This window comes from Grampus griseus, assembly GCF_964374135.1.
Source record: "Grampus griseus genome assembly, chromosome: 13".
NCBI classification, from domain to species: Eukaryota; Metazoa; Chordata; class Mammalia; order Artiodactyla; family Delphinidae; genus Grampus; species Grampus griseus.
In genome coordinates this window covers 6,963,991-6,985,415 of record NC_139007.1, presented here as the reverse complement: position 1 = coordinate 6,985,415, position 21,425 = coordinate 6,963,991, and the positions used below count along the sequence as shown (strand labels likewise).

The 21,425-nt window shown below is 40.8% G+C and overlaps 1 protein-coding gene across 1 annotated transcript in view; it reads right to left on the bottom strand.

Moving 5' to 3' along the window:
• COL19A1 (collagen type XIX alpha 1 chain) overlaps positions 1-21,425 on the bottom strand; it is a gene marked incomplete at both ends in the record, with an annotated part of 350,042 nt that overhangs the window by 57,670 nt on the left and 270,947 nt on the right. Inside the window, 6 exons of the mRNA XM_082669016.1 lie at positions 4,801-4,854; positions 5,539-5,592; positions 5,689-5,724; positions 6,637-6,672; positions 11,507-11,569; positions 17,134-17,178. Coding sequence (XP_082525142.1) covers positions 4,801-4,854; positions 5,539-5,592; positions 5,689-5,724; positions 6,637-6,672; positions 11,507-11,569; positions 17,134-17,178 — 288 coding nt within the window. The remainder of the gene's footprint in view (positions 1-4,800; positions 4,855-5,538; positions 5,593-5,688; positions 5,725-6,636; positions 6,673-11,506; positions 11,570-17,133; positions 17,179-21,425) is intronic.

The window sequence follows — 21,425 nt, the reverse complement described above, 5'->3', positions numbered from 1 at the left end:
ATTTGGCAAGAAAGGCTCTTTTATTTTAGTCTCTATTTTAGCTCTAGCCACTATCACTTAACGTCATTTCTTGGGCATCTTGTGGCTCCACCTGTGCCACCAGCATTATGTTTCTTTTTGTAAGATCTCTCCATTAGGTACACCTTCAATGGTTCACTAAATGGCTTGGGGGTGCAACAAAAAGATTTGCTTCATGAAGTGAATGTTCAAAGTACCAAGTGACCAAACGTGCTGAAAGATGAACCCCTGTAGTCTCAGTCAGGGAGCATGGAGAACAGAGCAAGATGTCATGGGGCTGCTCCCAAGGTGATGGGAAAAGGAGAGATTCTAACAGTTGCATGGAGGGTACTCAAATCATGGCCAGATAGAGATCAGTGTTAAGAAGTGATGGTCAAGCATTTTTCTCGTTTTGCTCAAGTGAGGATTGATAGTGAGGTTTTGGCTCCCAAGATGTCAGAAGGCTAGGAAGATTGTCCAAGGGACACAAAGCTGACATGGGGGAGTGGATAGGAAAGTGCATTTATTCAATCAAAAAACAGAAGAATACACATTCTTTTCAAGTGCACATGTTCTCCAGGATAGATCACATGCTAGGCCACAAAACAAGTCTCAACAAATATAAGAGAACAGAAATTATATCAAGCATTTTTTCCAACCAAAATAGTATGAAACTAGAACTCAATTACAGGAAATAAAATGGGATAAACACAAAATTGTGGAGACTAAACAACATGTTACTAAAAAGCCAATGTGTAAATGAAGAAATCAAGAGGAAATCAGAAAACACCTCAAGACAAATGAAAATGGAAACACAACTTTCCAAAATCTATGGGATACAGCAAAAGCAGTTCTAAGTTTATGGTGGTATAGGCCTAACTCAACAAACAAGAAAAAATCTCAAATAAACAACCTAACCTCCCATGTAAAGGAATTAGAAAAAGAAGAACAAACAAAACTGAAAGTCTGAAGAAGGAAGGAAATGACAAAGATCAGAGAAGAAATATTAAATAAAATAAAGATTCCCAAACCCCCAAACAATAGATAAGATCAATGAAACAAAGAGCTATGTTTTTTGAAAAGATAAACAAAATTGATAAGCCTTTAGTGAGAACTCATCAAAAAAAAAAGAGAGGACACACATAAACCAAATAAGAAATGAAAGAGGAAAAATGATAACCATTACCACAGAGATGCAAAAAATCATAAAAGAATACTAGTTATATGCCAAAAAATTGGACAACATAGAAGAAGTGGACAAATTTCTAGAAACATAAAACCATCCAACACTGAATTAGAAAGTAATAGACAATCTGAACAGGCTGGTCACTAGTAGTGAAATTGAATTTGCAATTAAAAAAAACCCTACAGCAAGCAAAAGTCCAGGACTGGAGAGCTTCACAGGTGAATTCTACCGAACATATAGTGAAGAGCTAATGCCTTTCCTCCGCAAACTATTCCAAAAAGTTGAAGAGGAGGGAACACTGCCAAATTCATTCTATAGGACCACCATTACTCTGATACCAAAACCAGACAAAGACATTACAAAAAAAGAAAATTACAGGCCAATATCTCTGATGAATATAGATGCAAAAATCCTCAACAAAATATTAGCAAACTGAATTCAAGAATTTATAAAAGGAATCATAATCAAGTGGTATTTATTCCAGGGATGTAAGGATGGTTCAATATCTGCAAATCAATCTATGTGATGCACCACATTTACAAAAAGAAGGGTAAAAATTATGATAATCTCAAAACATGCAGAAAAAGCAATTCACAAACTTAAACATCCACTCATGATAAATGTTCATCCAAGTTGGTACTGAGGGAACATATCTCAACATCACAAGCACCATTTATGACAAACTCAAAGCTAACATCATACTCAGTGGTAAAAAGCTGAAAGCCTTTCCTCTAAAATAAGGAAGAAAATGTGTATGCCCACTCTCACCAGTTCTATTTAACATAGTATTGGAAGTCCTAGCCACAGCAACCAGACAAGAGAAAGAAATAAAAGGCATCCAAATTGGAAGGAAAGCAGTAAAACTGTCACTATATGCAGATGCCATGATACTATATATAGAAAGCTGTAAAGTCTCCACCAAAAAACTTTTAGATGTAACAAATGAATTCAGTAAAGTTGCAGGATATGAGATTAATATACAGAAATCTGTTGCTTTTCTATACACTAATAATGAAACTATCCAAAAGAGAAAGCAAGAAAATAATCCCATATAAAATTGAATGAAAAAGAATAAAATACCTAGGAATAAACTTAACCAATGAGGCGAAAAATCTATAGTCTAAAAACTATAAAACACTGATGAAGGAAATTGAAGAAGATATAAAGAAATGGAAAGACCCTGTGTTCATAGATTGAAAGGATTAATACTGTTAAACTGTCATTACAACCCAAAGCAATCGACAGATTTAATGCATTGCCCAATGAATTTTTCACAGAACTAGGATAAATAATCCTAAAATTTATATGGGACCACAAAAGACATCACATTGCCAAAGCAATCTTGAGAAAGAAGAACAAAGCTGGAGATATGACACACTCGGACTTCAGAGTATATTACAAAGCTACAGTAATCAAAACAGTATGGTACTGGCACAAAAACAGACACATAGCTCAATGGAACCATAGATAGCTCAGAAATAAACCAATTATTGGTCAATTAACCTACGGCAAAGAAAGCAAGAATATACAGTGGAGAAAAGACAATCTCTTCAATAAGTGGTGCTGGGAAAACTAGACAGCTACATGTAAAACAATAAGTTAGAACATTTTCTCACACCATATACAAAAATAAACTCAAACTGAATTAAAGACCTAAATGTAAGACCTGAAACCATAAAACTCCTAAAAGAAAAAATAGGCAGAACACTCTTTGACATAAATTGTAGCAATATATTTGGATCTGTTTTCTAAGGCAAAGGGAACAAAAGCAAAAATAAATAAATGCAGCCTAACTAAACTTAAAAGCTTTTGCACAGCAAGGGAAACCATTGACAAAATGAAAAGACAATCTACTGAATAGGAGAAAATATTTGCAAATGATATGACTGATAAAGAATTAATATCAAAAACATATAAACAGCTCATAAAACTCAATATTAAGAAAAACAAACAACCTGATTTAAGAAATGGGCAGAAGACCTGAATAGACATTTTTCCAAAGAAGACATACAGATGGCCAACAAGCACATGAAAAGATGCTCAACATCGTTAATCATCAGGGAAATGCAAATCGAAGCCACAATGAGGTATCACCTCACACCTGTCGGAATGGCTACCATCAAAAATTCTACAAATAACAAGTGTTGGAAAGGATGTGGCAAAAAAGGAACCCTAGTACACTATTGGTGGGAATGTAAATCGGTGCAGCCACTAGAGAAATCATTGTGGAAGTTCCTCAAAAAACTAAAAATAGAGTTACTTAGTGATCCAGCAATCCCATGCCTGGTTATATATTCAAAGGAAATGAAAACAGTAATTCAAAAAGATACATGCACCCCAATGTTCTTAGCAGCATTATTTATAGTTGCCAAGATAAGGAAGCAACCTAAGTGTCCATCAATAGATGAATGGATAAAGAAGATGTCATATACATGCAACTCAGCTATAAGAAAGAGTGAAATTCTGCCATTTGCAACAGTGTGGCTGGACCTAGAGGGTACTGTGCTTTATGAAATATGTCAGATGGAGAAAGACAAATATTGTATGTTATCACGTATATGTGGAATCTAAAAAATAAAACAAATGATTGAACATAACAATATATAACAGACACACAGATATAGAGAACAATCTAGTGGTTACCAGTGGAGGAAAGGGAAGGGGGGAGGAGATAGGGGTAAGGGAATTAAGAAGTGCAAACTACTGTGTATAGAATAAATAAGCAAGTAGGATACATTGTACAACACAGGAAAAATAGCCATTATTTTGTAATAACTTTAAATGGTATATAATCTATAAAAGTATTGAATTACCATAATGTACACCTGAAACTAATATAATATTGTAAATCAACTACTTCAATTAAAAAAAAAAGTACATTTAAACGGTGTGAGGGTGTGTGTGTGTGTGTGTGTGTGTGTGTGTGTGTGTGTGTGTGTGTGTGAGCTGAGTAAAGCTAGGTTTAATGCAACCGGAGGACCTTTCTCCAATTGCATTATATAAATATTTTCAGCCAAAAGACTTGCCCTTTTTGGAGAATGTTGCAAGAAGACAACAACAGAAGCTTTGGAAGTATCTTACTTGGATGGAGAATTGAACCAAAAGCCATTTATAATGATGTATAATGGAAATGCTAACTTGGGTTTCAAAGACTGATTTCTTAGGCTAATATTCAAAAGGACCTCGTATGACTATATGAAGATACTAATGTTCTCAATAGCCCCTGACATTAGGTGTGCTCAGTTTTATTGGTAGAGATGACCCATGCCTTTGGAAAATGTAGTATAACTCAGTCACATGAACAGATGTTGATGTTCTTTAAAACATGCTTTAGGGGGCTTCCCTGGTGGCGCAGTGGTTGAGAGTCTGCCTGCCAATGCAGGGGACGTGGGTTCGTGCCCCAGTCCGGGAAGATCCCACATGCCGCGGAACGGCTGGGCCCGTGAGCCATGGCCGCTGAGCCTGTGCATCCGGAGCCTGTGCTCCGCAATGGGAGAGGCCACAACAGTGAGAGGCCCGCGTATCGCAAAACAAACAAACAAAAAAACAAAAAAAAACATGCTTTAGTCTCAATTTAATTTCCAAATATCAAAGACACATGCATCTACTATACGTACAGTATCTCCTGGTGGTCCTCTGGGTCCCATAGGGCCTGCGGGTCCTTGCTGACCCTAAATAGAAGGTGATATGTACTTTAATTTGATAAAAATTAGATGGTACCTGAATATATGTAAAACATGGTGTGACCTTTATCTATAGAAAGATTGACTTTCCACCATCCAGCCTCCTCTATATAACACTGAAACGTGCTTTGGGCCTACAAAGATAGTTTCAAGATGTTGTCACTTAAATGAGTCTGTTCTCACCAGTAGGTGAGGCCTGGATAACTTGCCTTGCCCACTGGTGGGGGCATATCACACGAATCTCTCCAGCACCTCCCAACAGCTGGTCTTCTTTGGGTCGCTCCTGTAGAGTCCTGCGTGGGCAACTCAAACACTTCTGGGCTGCATCATTTTGGATTAGGAAATTGAATCCTGAATCCTGTTCTCTTTGAGAATATAGCTCAGGGTCATAGACATGGCTCACACTGTTTACTCTTAAAGCTTTTAGGATGCTATCGTGAATACGGTCTGAAAAGAGCTTAAAAATCCCATTGTGATCCATAAGGCCCAGTTACCATGTAGGTAATAAATGCGGCCAATGTGGGGATCGGGGAGATCACCATGGAAACATGATAAAGTCTCTGAGAACATTTGTGATGAAAAGGAGTGGTCCATCAGAGTTCCTTGTTTTACACAGAAATGGCTATAACTTCAAAATAATATCCTCATTCGTCTCAGTTATTTCTTATATACCTTTAGTCCTGAGCTTCCTATTACACCAGGGGGGCTAGGATCTCCAGGCTCGCCCTAAACATATGGGTGGGAAGGAAAGTGAAATGGTTATTTTAATGCTTCACAATCTCATTACGTCGGAGATGCAAGAGAAGGGGGTCAGGGGATTACCTTTATTCCCTGTGATCCTCTTATTCCAGGTTCTCCCTGTAAATGAAAGAAGGACCATATGTGTAATGTTTAAATATGGATGGAGAAGAGCATCTCTAATGCTGCAACTCATCTACTTCCCCACTAGCTGACATACAATAAAGGGGAAAATTATGGAAGACATGGTGAAGTCAAGGAGGGTTCATTCTAAAATATGATTTAAAATAATTATTGCTAATACATAAACAATAATTTCCTATTTTTCTTTCTTCTCTGTAACAGTTTTTTTCCCCAATGTCACTTCTGACACTTTAACCATCATGGTCCATTAGCGGTCACTGAGTTCCCTGCTTAGCTGACATTGTTATAATTTGCTGCCAGTTCATCTTGTATCTCAAGAGAACTAAAACTGCAGATGAGGGCGAAAAAGAAAGAGTAAAGTTTAAGTTGATATGTCATAGAGATTCTACTTTCAGGTCTATGTATTTAATGGAACAAAAAAACACACAAAAATTAAGGTTACACAAAAGAGGACAACATTGGCTATAATGAGTTTGCTTTTCTTATTTTCCATGACTTATCATTGATCCTTTCTTGTTTGAGAAATCCAATTTGTATCATTAACAAAATTTTTGAAAAAAATCTGTATCTTACATATTAATTTTGTATTTTAAATATCCTTAGTGTATACCTTTCATCACATTCATGTCCAGTCACAAATAGTAACGGGTTAAAGAAAATATACACTACCCAAAGCCAATGTGGAAGTGTCATCACATGATAACATTTAACAAGGTTTAAAATTTCTCATTTATCAAAATAAAAGAGTCAAAATTCACAGAGGAAAAAGTAAAATGCTCAGGGAGCTGACCTTATCAAATGTATTAGACTCCAAAGGAAACATACTAGAAATCAGAGAGAAAGAAAATGAAGTAGAAAACCCAAGACAGTGATAAAACATCTACTTACTCTATCTCCCTTTTCACCTTTTGTAAAGGGTTCACCCTAGGAAAATGGGTGGAAAACAGAATCATTTATAAACGCTTTTAGGAATAATCTCTCCAAACCCGGATGTGGGTAAATCCTGCAGGCCAAACTCAGACTCCATTGCAAACATGCAGTGATCCAGAACGTCACATTGTCTGCCTATGCAGCTTAGAAGGACCATACGAAAATGAATTTAAAAACCGTTTCATATTTCCAAATGAACAGTAAGTTAATCATTTCAATGTTATTTTGAGAATCCTGAGTGGTTGACAAATTACAATGCGGTCCAAGGCCACAGCTTCCTCTTGCATGGTTCAGATAGAAGATGGTCACACACACACACACACACACCCAATCAGAGGCAGAATGAATGTGAAGATGCCAGAGTGATCAGTGGAAGGACATTCATTTGAATTTTTCCAGTTACTTCAGTTGGTGCTTAAAAATACAGAGTTTAAATTAGTGTTTAAAAATGCAAAATCATTACTTTAAAAATACTTTACTAATTTTCATTTTTCTTTTAATGAAAATGGCTTGAAGCAGTTAATTACTGGGTGAGTAACAGTACAAGTCAGTGGAACTGATACTAGTTCTTGTTGGGTCTAGGTATGAAGGTTCTGGGGAGAGACAGAAGGTTTGAAGGAATGCCCCTTATTAACACTGCCCCTGTTGTCACTGTGTTACTAACACCACAACCCACCCTTAACACACATACACACACACACACACACACACACACACACACACACGGGGAGGCTTCCCCTTATTAACTTCTGTTCTTGAAGGTATGTATCATGATGTCATTTAACCTTCACTACAGGGCTGTGAGGGAGATATTGTCCCATTTCAGGAATGAGGAAAGACACTCAGAAAGTTTCTGAGTAACTGAGTTACTTCCCCTAAAACAGCATTCGTCCACTGTATGTTCCCTTGTCTATCTTGCCAATAAACTCTGTGAAGGTAGAGATATAATTCATCTTGACTATCATAGCAACTCTGAGGTACACTATTGGTGTCGAACAGAAGTTTATTAAATTAGGGAATTTAAAGTTTTACAGATATAACAATAGTAGCTGACATGTATTGAATAAAACACTTATACCTGTTTTAATCACTTTCTATACACTAACACAGTTACCCTCTTGTGTCAACAGGCTGGGTACGATGAGTACACTCATTTACAGAGGGGGAATCTGAGGCCCAGAGAAATTAAGCCATTTCCTCAAGGTCACAGAATCAGTAAGAGGTCACTGATGATTTAAACCCAGGCAGCCTGACTTCAATCCCAGGCTTTGCTTGCTCAGTCTGTTTGATTTGATTTGAAATGTAATCGATTTATTATTTGAATGGAGTGAATTGACCATAAGATGGATACCACACATTTTTAGTAACTTAGTAATTTTAGTAATTTTCTTTTGCATCTGAAAGTCAAGGGCAAGTGTGAGAACCACTATGGTAGGTACTGCTGCTCTCAAAGGTCCTCTTAGGGGCTTGACCTTCAGGTCACGATCGGGAGGGGTGTGGTTACTGAACAAGCCTCGTGTCCCGTGACCTGGACACTGTGGGCCCCCATCTTCTCCCTGACGTTTCCAAGCTCCCTGCAGTTATGTGAGGCCAGGCAGCTAGTTCTGACCGTGAAATGTGTGCAGAAGTGATGCATGCCGCTTGAAGGAGCCCATTCATCATCCTCCAGTCCTGCTTCCCTGGCAGTGGAGGCTGAGAAGGTGGCACCTAGCAGATGGCGTAGCTCCTGGGTGCCAATCAGCCTGGTGACTGGTCACTGAGGGTCGTGTACAGCAGGACACCCACTCCTCCCGGCCACGCTGGGCAGGCAGCACGAGCAAGAGAAAACCTTTCTTGGGTTAAAACCATAGATATTTCAGGGCTAATTTGTTACTAGGCATAACCTACCTACTCTGACTAATATGACCCATATCTATCCAACATCATTACATCTCTTATTATTGGATACTTTCTATATATTAGGTTAGGGCTTTATATTTTTGCTTTTCAGTCTTAATTCTAAAAATCAATTTGAGTTTTAAGATAGGAGACGAAGTTAATTAGATGTGAGCAATGGGCAACATTGCTTTTGTAACTGCTTGTTTCTGATTATAGCACATTGCTTATCTAGAACCTCTGTCAAGCCACACTGACTAAAGTAACTGTTTGTAAAAGAAAAAAGAACCAAAATCAGGAGCCTGGTTATCGAGAGACCTGATGTTTCGTCCTAGTTCCAATGGCTACCATCTGGGACAAGTCTTCTACATTTTAGAGCCTCTTTTTCCTTATCTATAAGATCCTGGGGTTCAACCAGACGATATTTCAGCTCTGATGTCTAACCTGGTCCTGTTCTAAATTTCCTATAACGGGGAACAAAGTGCCCTTTTAAAGTACCATTCAGGCTCCTAATTCAGATCTGGATGAAGACTATTGTTCTGTTCGGGCCTTCTGGTTATTATGCAAAGTTAAGTCCACATCCTGTTCTGTATTAAAGAGGTTGAGATCACAAAGAGCTAAACTGCTCTGCTAATAATGTGATATTTGTGTTTTTTCCTGTGGGGGGTGGTGAGAAGAGAGGCAGGCAAAGACGTGTAAGGGGTGTGGGATAATTCAGGGTTTCAGAGGGAACTGACAAGGAGAAGAACTGAGAGGAAAAGAAGCTGGTTTCTCCTGGGTAAGATAGATGGGGCGAAAGGTAGTCTCAGGGGGTTGGGTCTTGGTGGCAGGACGGAGAACCACAGGGAAACCCTTAGGAACTGTGACATCCTCCAGCGCTTGCTACGCAAAGCATGGTCTAGGGACCCACAGCAGGAGCACGGCCTGGGACTTTGAGAAATACAGCCACTCAGGCTGAAAGCAGCTCTTTTGTTCCTTTCCTGTTTGCCCATTTCTGTTCCCTTCTAAACTTAAAAGAACCTAAATATAAAAATGAGATCACTAAGCAATTGAAACTAACTCCTGACTTGTGCTGTCCTGAATGCACCCCATGCCTTGTCTAACCTGTTGATTCTTTTCCTAGATGAAAAGAAGTAAGAATGAAGAATTAAGCAGTTAAAATATGACTAACTCTCCTGCTGGCAGATCACACGGGCAAGACAACATCTGAAGAAATAGTCAGCCAGTCTGCGTGCAATGGAGAAAGATGCAGAACCCAACCTCCTGCCTCAATGATTCACTGAGATCCTTCCCCCATTTTTCCCTCTAAAAACTGTCCTGGCTGAGCAGAATCTTTGGAGTTGGTCTCTTGACACAAGTCCACCATCTTCTCAGATGGCTGGCTTTTCTGATTAAAGCATCTTTCCTTTCTACTGACATGTGCCTCTCGAATTATTGGCTTATGAGCCATCAGCAGCTGAACGTGGGTTTGGTAAAAAGCCCAAGCCAGACCTGCTGAACTAGCATTGGCATTTCAAAATGATCTTCAGGTTATTTAAGTTCACACTTAGTATGAGAAGCACTGCTCTAACCCATTCAGATTTCTCTATTCTGCTCTACAATTCCCAGCTATCCCAGTAGAACTGTAGTAAATCTTAGGGACTGGTCTGTTATGGGTCACGTGGAAATTAGGAGAAGGTGAGTGTCAGTGTTCCAGCATGGAGGGGAGTCAGTGGGGACCCAGAGAGGTAGGTAAGAGGTGGGAGACGTGCCCACAAGTGTGGAGTATCAGGAGTGAGCGGGCAGATGGACGGGGCAGCAGACACCAGACTGGATTTGTGGGACACATGAGATTTCCCAGAGAGTCCCAGGAAGGGCTGTTACTGGCCTGGATGGAATACTAAGGGCAAGCATGATTCCTGAAGTAGGAGAACTTCAGAGTACATGAGTGACAGCACTGATTCTAAAGCTGCCTGAAAAATGACTGTCATTGCCAAAGATGCTTCATTTTTTAAAAAATTAATTAAATTATTTTTGGCTGCCATTGGGTCTTCATTGCTGCACACGGGCTTTCTCTAGTTGTGGCGAGCAGGGGCTACTCTTTGTTGCGGTGTGCGGGCTTCTCATTGCTGTGGCCTCTCTTATTGTGGGGCATGGGCTCTAGGCATGCAGGCTCAGTAGTTGTGGCACATGGGCTTCAGTAGTTGTGGCTCACGGGCTCTAGAGCGCAGGCTCAGTAGTTGTGGCGCATGGGCTTAGTTGCTCCACAGCATGTGGGATCTTCCTGGACCAGGGCTCGAACCCGTGTCCCTTCCATTGGCAGGTGGATTCTTAACCACTGTGCCACCAGGGAAGCCCAAAGATGCTTTTATTATTCATTTGAGCTATTATGTTTAGTTATAGCATGGCAGCTTAGTGATTTTTTTTTTTTTCTTTCTTGCCACATGCGGGCCTCTCACTTTTGTGGCCTTTCCCGTTGCGGAGCACAGGCTTCGGACGCGCAGGCTCAGCGGCCATGGCTCACGGGCCCACCCACTCCGCGGCATGTGGGATCTTCCCGGACCGGGGCACGAACCCGTGTCCCCTGCATCGGCAGGCGGACTCTCAACCACTGCGCCACCAGGGAAGCCCAGCTTAGTGATTTTTAAACCCTGGGTTCTGGAATCTGCCTTCCTAGGAGTGATTCATGGTTTCAATACTTCCTAGCTGTGTGACCTTACAGAAGTTACTTAACCTCTCTGTGCCTCAGTTTCCTCATCTGAAGGATGGGGGTGATTTTTTAAAAAATGAACTAAGTGAGGTAATACCTGTAAAAAACTTAGTACCTTGACTAGAGTGCATGCTCAAATATCTGATCTATTGCTCCCTATGGCAGGGGCAACCAAGGTGCATGGAATTGGGGCTGATTAAGAAATATATTTTTAATTCTATCTTTTGGATAGTCTTCCTCTGCTCTCAAAGCTAAAATACTTACAGATTCTCCTTTTTCACCTTTAGGGCCAATAGAGCCTGGAAATCCTGGTGGTCCAATTTCACCCTTTCAAGAAAAAGCAGAAGAAAGTTTTTGCAGGAGGCCAGGTGAGTCCTCTTGTGACTGTCAGGGTCAGAGCATTGCCTGTGCCCTTTCTAACCACGGAAGTTATCTCTTATCCTCCAAGAGGCAATGTGAAATTCTGAATCCAGTTAGGCTATTTGCATAATAATGTTTGTCAGTGCTCCACGATGCCTTTAGGTCTTTTAGAAATCCATAATATTCATTAGGATCTTTAAAATTAATGTGAAACAAAAGTCAATTATTTTTCAAGGAAAGAACATTTAGAGGGAAAAAATTATAATTTCGCTCTGCTGTATTTTGTTTTTGCAAAAAAAAATTGTTTTTGTTGTTTTAAAGACATGAGATAATTTAACTGACACAATAATCCAGACCCATTTTATTTCAGACACTTCTTTCTTTTTTCAGGTTGGGGGAGGTGGAGGGGTGAGGAGTCACAGGAAGAAAAACACATCTCTCCACTGTTTCCAGCACTTGTATCACCACTTAAATGTTCGGCTGCGAACAAAGAAGGCATTCTTGTTGATGTGGGGACAGTAGCAACTTAGAAATGCCTAAGAGGTTCTGGTCAAAAATCTTGAGAAGGGATTTGTATGTGACATATAAAGGGAATTTTGAGAAAATAAAATTTTAGAAATAATACTTGTGGCAAGGAAATGTATCGTTAATTAGACTTCAGGGATGTCCCAGCATTGTGCTTCCATTTAAATGTTAACCAGCATTCCCGAATACCAGACCGTTGTTAAATTAAATGCAGCCACTAGAAGTTATGTAATGTTGGTTATTTTCCAATCTCAGGAGCATTTTTGCAAAACAATATTCACCATTGCACTTCCAAGTATATGCCTTTTTTGCCCATCTTGTCTTTTTTTTTTATTTTGAAAAAAATACAAAACACATAAAGTTGAATATGTCAAACCTCCATGGACCACACATCCAAGATGGAAGAAAGAAAAAAAATTTATAACCAAAGAAGTTTCAAATTCTCTCTCTCTTCCTGTCCCAGAGAGAGCCAGTCATGGATTTAGTGCTTCTGTTTTCAGTCTATATTTTTGCACTTTTACTGCATATGTGGAACCATAAATAATATGTTATTTTGGATATTTAAAACAAATTCTATAGAAGCCATTGTTTGATCTTGTATATAATATTTTGTGACTTTTTTCCCTACTCAGTGTGGTTTTTAATATCCATCCTCTATTAATAGATATATTTAGATCTAGCTCATTCATTGAACCCTCAGATAGCATTCTCTTGTGTTAATGTATCGGGGTTCGTCAAAGCCCTACTGATGGGTATTTGGTTGCCTCTAGCTTTCCTCTATTATAAACAAGGCTGCAATGAACATCTTTATACCTGCCCCTTGTGTGGATATGTTTATGTGTTTATTTTTTTATTTTTAGTTTTTTTTGCAGTACGCGGGCCTCTCACTGTTGTGGCCTCTCCCGTTGCGGAGCACAGGCTCCAGACACGCAGGCTCAGCGGCCATGGCTCACGGGGCCCAGCCGCTCCACGGCATGTGGGATCTTCCTGGACTGGGGCACGAACCTGTGTCCCCTGCCTCGACAGGCGGACTCTCAACCACTGCACCACCAGGGAAACCCTATGTGTTTATTTTGAATCCTCAAACAACAATCTATCCAAAGTATTTCAAGTACTAGTTAATTACAGCCCTAAAACATTGTTTTATTTCTATATTTCTATCCTAATCAGTATCTTGTGATTTTAGACTAGAGGAAGAGGGAGCCTGTCATATATAATGGACAGACAAATCCATGTTTTTATTAAGGTGGTGTCTAGATTTGTGGAATATATTTTGTAAATGTAATCTTGATTTTATTAATACAAGTATTTTCCTTTATAGTGTACCACCCAAACATATAATGTACCATCAGTTTTGCACTTACCATATTGTAGGAGAAGTCATTTTTTTCTACAGATATTGAATTCTATCCATAGTACAAAGAGGAAGAAATTGGTGGAGACATTTAAGGGGCTGATTGCTGTTGGTTTGAAAGGATAAATAAACAATTGGCCTTATACAAGTGTTAGGCTGTACGGAGTGACCTTCCTATTACCCGGTGCTCAAAGCCCCAGTGCATAGGTGTGATAGAAAAACTTATGCCTAGTAAGTTGCATAAAGTAAATGTAGAAATCAAGGAAAGGGTCTAGAAATTACTATAAAAGTCACATCTGCTCAATACCAAAGGTAAGGGGAGGGGAATATACTTGGAGGAAGAGTACCTATCTTCACAGCTGCTAAGTATTTGAAGCAATGTATACAGGTCTCCATTGAAATGCAGAGGAAGGACCCAACAGAGGCTTTGGTCCATCTCTAATTGGTACGAAGGGGTGTCTGGGCTTGGAGGAAATCTAAGAGTTCTGTTCCCGTGTATAAAACTCTACAAACAAAAGCATTTCACACCTGAAGCACAGACACGTATGCTGTTTTCCATAGTGAGAATGGGTGTTCAGTGAGTTATCAGTGGCTATGAGCTGAAAGACAAGTGATGAGTTTACTTAGCTTCAGGAAAGGCTGTCATTTAATTTGACACCTTGGATGCTATTTGAAAGGTATGTGGTGTTGAGCCTCCATCTTTTCCCTCTGACAACTGCCCTAAAAGACACCGCTAATTCCTCAGGAGTCCTTAGATATTCTGTCACCTATTCCACCGTCTCTATAAAGGAGCAGTTCTCCCCGACTGACCTGCAAACACAGCATCATCCCCTCACCAGATCCCATCAGTCTCAGGTCGTCATTTCAGTCCTGGTAGACTGGTTACTTGGATATCATGGTCTCCATCGCCATTTACCATTAAAAGCCGGTAGTGTTGCTTGGTGTTTCTTCCTGTATCCCAGTGTTCTTGATACAGGACTTGGCTGCTAACCTAGGAGTGTGTTCATCCTACTGCTGTTTGCATCTGTTCTGGTGCTTCACTGGAAGGCTGGGTTCCAAATGGTAGGCTGGTTTTGTGATTCTACTCTGCCAGCCGGGGCGTCAAGAAGTGATGTGTGATGCAGCAATAAGTCACTTATGGGTTGAAATTGTACTTCTTGTTCAATCTTTTATTCTACAAGATAAATTGAGCCTCAACATTGTGGTGGGAGAAGCAAAGATGATCAAGACCGGGTGTTAAGGATGGTAACAACTAACTATTAATATCAAACAGAGATAAACGATACCTTATGAGAATGAAGAAAGTTTGGAGTGGATGGATAGGAAGGAGTGAAGCATTAGTGAGGGCTTCATATGTGCCAGGTATTGTGCTTCGGGCAAGTTCATCTCATCTCATTTGATTTCAATCCTGCCATCAATTCTCTGTGTAGATGTGACTGTGTCCATTTCACAAATGAGGAAACTGACGCTCAGAGAAATAAAGTGTCTTTCCCAAGGAGACAGAGTTGTTAATGGCACAATCAACTTTTGATGCCAAAGCCCAGGATCTTTTTAGCACTCAATGGTTCTCCACCCTGGCTGCCAGGTAGAATTACCTGAAGCTGTTTTAAATAATAGCAATATGGACCACCCCCCACTCTGCCGCCACCCCAGATCAACCATATACATGGGCTCTGCCCCACATCAGAGTATCTGGAGATGGAACCTGAGTACTGGTACCTTCTAAAAGCCCTCAGGGGGTTCCAACGTGCAGTTGGAGCTCTGAAGCACCAGAGTCCACCACAGGTTCAAGCAAAGATCTGAAAGAGCAGCTTGAAGGAGCTTTAAATTCTCACTACAGTGACCCAGGAGCAGCATTATAATTTTAAGAACAAAAGTATAGATTCAGCCCAGGTACTAAGTGAGTGTGTATAGGTAGAGGTGATTCTACTCTTCTAGCAAATGCGGTGCTTATGTTTTTGAGTTTATCATATGCATTATTTACAGGCAGAGTCTTTCTCCTTTTAATTAGAATTCTTATAAATCATTTCATATGGGCGTTTATATCAGGTTCTCTGTAGACTCTTCTGGGTTATTTCTTTGGGCAGGAAGAGGCAACAGTCATGCCACTGGCTTTTTCTAATTCCACTTAAGATTCTGAAGCAATTAGAAAAGATTTTGAGCCATAGAAAGGGTCCTTAGAGTTTGAAATACACCTGTTTGACAGAATCAAATTTCTCATCATTGAGGTCTTAAGAATTCCTAAGTAACATATGTTTCCTAATGAACATAGCAAAACCAGGGCCAGCTGTTTTGTTTCAAGAAATGAATCATCATTTAAATACTTTAAAAGTGCCACAACTCTCTTTGCTCAGCTGTCCTAAGTGACAAGCTTTGTGGTTTTCTTTTTTTTTCTCCTTAGTCTGCATGTGTCCAGCAGTAATTGCTTAAAATATAATGTGTTCCTTATGGTGGTGTAGGAATTCCGCAAGCTATTTGGTTACAGGAAATAATGCTAATGTACTAGCAGTACAATCCAAGACACATAAATGACCTTATTGCTGGATAATCAATTTCTGGGATGCCTTTTTAAGAATGTCAAGGTTTTAGTTGTTTACTTATTTGCAGGAAATTTCATTTTCAATGGTCAGTCTATAAGAAGCCCCTACTTTCTGTTGAGACTATCTTGTAGCAGTTTTTTCTGGTTACGGAGGTATGATCTTGTGAATAGATTGGCTGCACTGATTTATAAGGCACAGAAGTCATATTTTCTTGGATTCATGTCGAAACACCCTGCCCTCAATCATGAGAATTTTTACTGGGTGAATGAATGAAGAGAGAACCCCCAGGCCATGTTCCCGCAGAGTAGTTCCAACCCACTTGCCTCTGTCTGTGGATTTAACGTGCATTTTTTCCCCCTTTTTTAAATTGAAGTATAGTTGATTTACAACGTTGTGTTAGTTTCAGGTGTACAGCAAAGTGATTCCATTTTACATACATATATATCTATTTTTTCTGATTCTTTTCCCTTATAGGTTATTACAAAACATTGAGTATCGTTCCTGCATTTTGTTTTTCTTGACAATGGCATGTTCCCACTGAATCCAAGGTCATCCCAACTGCAGGATCGAACAGGAGTGAAACATCTTTTTGACCAGGCAAGGGCATCTGTCATCTTCACAGCTAATATAATTAAACCCGTGAATGATGATGAGAAGGCAGTGTGAATTCGTCAGTATTTTAACTGTAAAGCTATTTTGAAATAATTATTTGGTTAAACCGAGACTGTACATGATAAAACCCCACCCCAAAATGCTCCCATGATAGTTTATGTTTGGACGCTTAAGAAAACACAAAAATAGCGAGCCTCGGGCATCGTGTCAAAGGGCCTTTCAGATGGTTTTTGCCGTCTACATGGATCCATGAAACATCTAATTAAAAACCGAAACCTGTGTCCTAATTTCATTTACCTGTGACAGCTATTTCCCCTCGATGTGGATGTGTTCCCTTCCTGTAGTCAGCTACTCAGGGCCTTCTCTTGGAGGCCAGGGAGGCTCGTGCCCACTGCAGGCTGACTTGGAGCCCGCGGGGCAGCGGGACTGCCCTGATGTGTGAATGGGTGTGAGTTGGTGTAAGATGTTTTTACTCAAATTTACTTCACAAATTTGATTACCTTCTCTCCTTTTGGGCCACCAGCTCCATGCTCACCAAGGTTTCCCTAGGTAAACATAAAACAGATAAAAAGACAAAAATCCATTTATTTTTAATACATTCAGTCCCTAATTAAGCATAGAAATAGTGAGATAACAGCACAGTAACAGCTTTTTATAGATATCATTTTAATCCCGTTTGCCTCTCTCACGTTCTGTCAAATATTCCTGAAAAGCTCTAATTATTGAGACCCTACCTATCCTTGCTGTGACATCCCCCCAGGAGGTGACGCTGGAGAAATACACGTCTCCAGGGGTGAATTAGCAATACTTCAAATTAACGCCCGGCAGCCTCACTCGGTGCCCATCCACTCCACGGATAGGACTGTCTAAGGCTAGCAGCGATATCCTTGCTGCTCAGTGTAATGGACATTCCTTTCACTGCCCTCTTGGCTTCACTTGGCACGTCGTGACTTGCATCCCACACATTCTCCTGTTTCTCTGACCTCTCCTCCCACACCATTTCCTAACTGCTCAAGGTTGGACCCCCTCAGGACTGGGTCCAGCTCTCTTGTTGACTCAACATTTGGTCCCAGATACTCTTATCTACCCCGCAGCTTAGGCATCATCTACACCAAGAAAGACAAATTTGTAAACCCAGCACACGGCTCCCTTCTGGGTTTTGACACCTATATCTAATTTTCTACTTGACCTATCACTCGTAAATTCTAGAAGAGATTTATATTTGACAAGTTCAAAACTGAATTAAAAAATACAACAAATAAGGCGATATAAGTGAGAAAGATGAGAATATCACATTGTTAACATTTGTTAGTCCAGAAGGGGGAGAATGATAATTAACTTCTTCCTAATATATCTCTGCGGTTTGACTTGTTAAAATGAGTGGTAATTTCATTGTATAACTGAAAAAAATCAAGGAAAGAAAGTCTGAATTCATCCTCTCCCATCTGCAGAGCTCTTTCTTCTTCCATCTGGGTGTCGTCGTTAACTCTGCCCTCCTCTGTTCCTTGAGGACAATGTCATCCGGTCTGGTTGCCTCTGTCCCCAAATCTCTTCTCTCCATTCTACTCGCCTGCACTGGGAAGGCCACCATCACATCTCGTCAGGATCACTGCAATGGCTCCCTCATTGGCCCTATAATCCACTCTTCCCCCCTCCCCACCATACATTCTCTGTAGAAGGTCGGAGAGTGATCTTCAAACGACATTCTGACCTCCTTCCTTCAAAACCTTAGCAGAGTCGTATTAAGGTCTTCTCTCAGCTCTTCAAATGGACCGAGATCCTTCCTGTCCTTCCCTGTAGTTCCCCACCCTGTTCTCACTTCTTTGTCTGGTTAGCAACCTCTCAACCCTCAGGGCGCAACTACTGAGATAAAATGCTTCCTGTGGGTCTCCAGACAAGTTCCCCTCATAGGTTTTCATTGGACATGGTGTTTCTCCTTCATAATACTAACATTGAAAATGTTGTGTTTGTTTAAAAATATTTGCACCTCTTGCATTGGCATGTAAGGTCCATGATGGCCTGGAACTGAATGGCCGCCCCAAGCCTAGTGCCCTACCTAACGTATAGGACGCACTCAACAAGTACTTGTTGAATAAATATGCCAATGATTCTGACTTACATGATTTTTTCCCATTAATGTTTTTTTTAATTAAAAATACATATGTTGGTAGAGAAAATTCAAAGTACAGAAATGCTTAAACAACAAAAATATACAGAGGCACTGGTTCAGATCACTGTTGCTACAGTTTAACATTTTAAATGTGCCTCCATGTTACTCATTCTACTCCAATTAAAAATAAATAGTTTATAACTGCTGTTATTACTGGTCTTGTGATATTCTCTCATTTTTCCTACTTAACTTTGATCCAAGATGTCTAAATTGAAAATAAAAATTGTCGTCTCAAAATCCCGAGCTATAAATTATTACAGGGACATATCTGAAAATGAGGTATAACACTCCAAGGCTGCTTCACTCCATAGCTAGGTCAGGAAACTCATCTAATCAAGGACCCACAGTGGCCTCTGTAGGTGTTCTCCACTCTTGGGCTAACAGTACTTAAGGCAGAGGCAAACTGGAACTTCAGCTGCATTTATTTGTTGGCATGTGAGATTCTCCTCTCCGCTTTCTCCAAGTTAATTGTACCGGATAATTGCTTGGCTCTACAGAAATAATGAGACATCGTCCTTGTGTTTCTGGAGCCCACGGTTCTGCCTCAGATGTTATTCTAATTTTACGAGGTCATTTTGTGCCTTGCTGCCATGTTATCTGAATGGTTCTCATAAACCTTTTGAGTAGCTATAATAGCTGTACCCTCTTGAGTGTGTTTGTTGAAGAGTTTCTATGGTGCAGCGGAGAAGGTTGTTGTGTGTGCTACTCAGCCTGCACATTTCAGGAATTCTGGGGAGACCAAGGTGGCAGAGTAGGAGGAGGCTGAGCTCACTTCCCCCCACGAACACACTGGTAACACACCCACATGTGGAGCAACTCTCACTGAAAACAAACTGGAGACTGACACAGAGACTCTTATACAATCAAGACCGTAAGAAGGATCCACACAAAATCTGGTAGGAAGGGAAGAGAAGCGATCAGGTTGGGACTTGCACCCATAGCGGGGGACACAGAAGAGAAGGGGGATTACATGGCCTCAGGGATCCTCCCTGGGAAGCAAGTGGTTTGAACCACATTTTGGGTGCTCCAGCCCTGGGGTCTGACGTCAGGAGGATGAGTCCCCTTAGCTGGTTTGCAGACCAGTGGCCCTGACAGCGGGGCTGTAAGAAACCTCGAGTCTGCTTGTGAAGCGTGTGCGCACACTCGCTTACTCCCAAAACAAGGCGGAGGGAGCAGATGAAAACTACCCAGGACTCTGGCTGGTTACCTGTGGCCATGCCTGCAGGTTCCCCAGCCCAAGTTGAGCACCTGGACCAGCCCGCTGGCTCTGTGGTGCAGCTCCACACTACAGCAAGGACTGCCATGGTCAAGGGGGATGTGCGGTTGTGGGGTGATGGAGCTGCCTTAGACCTGGCACAGCATCTGAGTGGGGGGACAGTGGCCATTGCTGTCACCCCTGGAGGCAGCAGAGTGGGGGCCTCCCAGAACTCTAACGGTGCCAGGAACACCACAGCCTGCACCTTGACCCACACTGAGTAACCACTCCAGGCCCTCTTGCTCCAACACTGCTCCCCTCTGGGGCAAGGGTGGTGGTGGTAGGAGAGGGGAAAGCACACTCTTGGAGGGAACAGAGCCATCTCAGACCTGACCCTCGTGGCTTCTGCTCCAGCAACCAGGAAACTGCCCCCACTCCCCAGTGGGGCGGTGATGGTCACTAAGCAGAGGAGAAGCCCTGAATCACACCTGGCTCCAGCTCTAGCACCTCCATCTCCAGCCCCACTTCCTACCAAGGTAAGAGCAGCCAGCACACCCTGGAGGAAGACGTGCCTCAGGCTCAGGTCGGATCCAGCTCTCCCCGCAAAGCCACTGGGCAGATGCAGACTGTAGAGGGAAGCTCCCACAAAAGGACACCCCTTCAAGACCATAAAGGTAACTGGTTCACCTAACAGAGAAAGTTAGCAAAATGAGAAAACAGAGGAATTTGGTTCAAATGAGACAAAAGAAAACCCCTGAAAAGATAAGTAATTAAATAGAAATAAGTAATCTATAAGATAAAGAGTTCAAAGCGTTAGTAATAAGAATAATAACTGAATTAGAGAAAACAATAGATGAACACAGTGAGAATTTTAACAAGGAACTAGAAAATATAAAAAAGAATGAGTCAGAACTGAAGAATACAATAAATGAGTAATAAAGAAACACACTAGAAAGAATGAACAGCAGACTAGGTGATACAGAAGAACATATAAGTAATCTGGAAGATGGACTATGAAAATCATCCAATCAGAGAAGCAAAAAGAAAAATAAATTCTAAAAAGTGAGAACAGTTTAAGGGACCTCTGAGACAACGTTAAGCATACCAACATTCATATTATAGAGAACACAGAAGGAGAAGAGAGAGAGAAAGTAGTAAAAAAATGTATTTGATGAAATTATGGCTGAAAAATTCCCAAACCTGAAGAAGGAAAAAATATCCAGATACAGGAGGCATAGAGGGTTCCAAACAGGATGAACTCAAATAGACACACACCAAGACATATCATAATTAAAGTGGCAAAAGTTAAAGAGAGAATTCTAAAGGTAGCAAGAGAAAAACAAAGAATCATATACAAGGCAACCCCCATAAGGCTATCAACTGATTTTACTGCAGAAACTTTGCAGGCCAAAAGGGAAAGTGCTGAA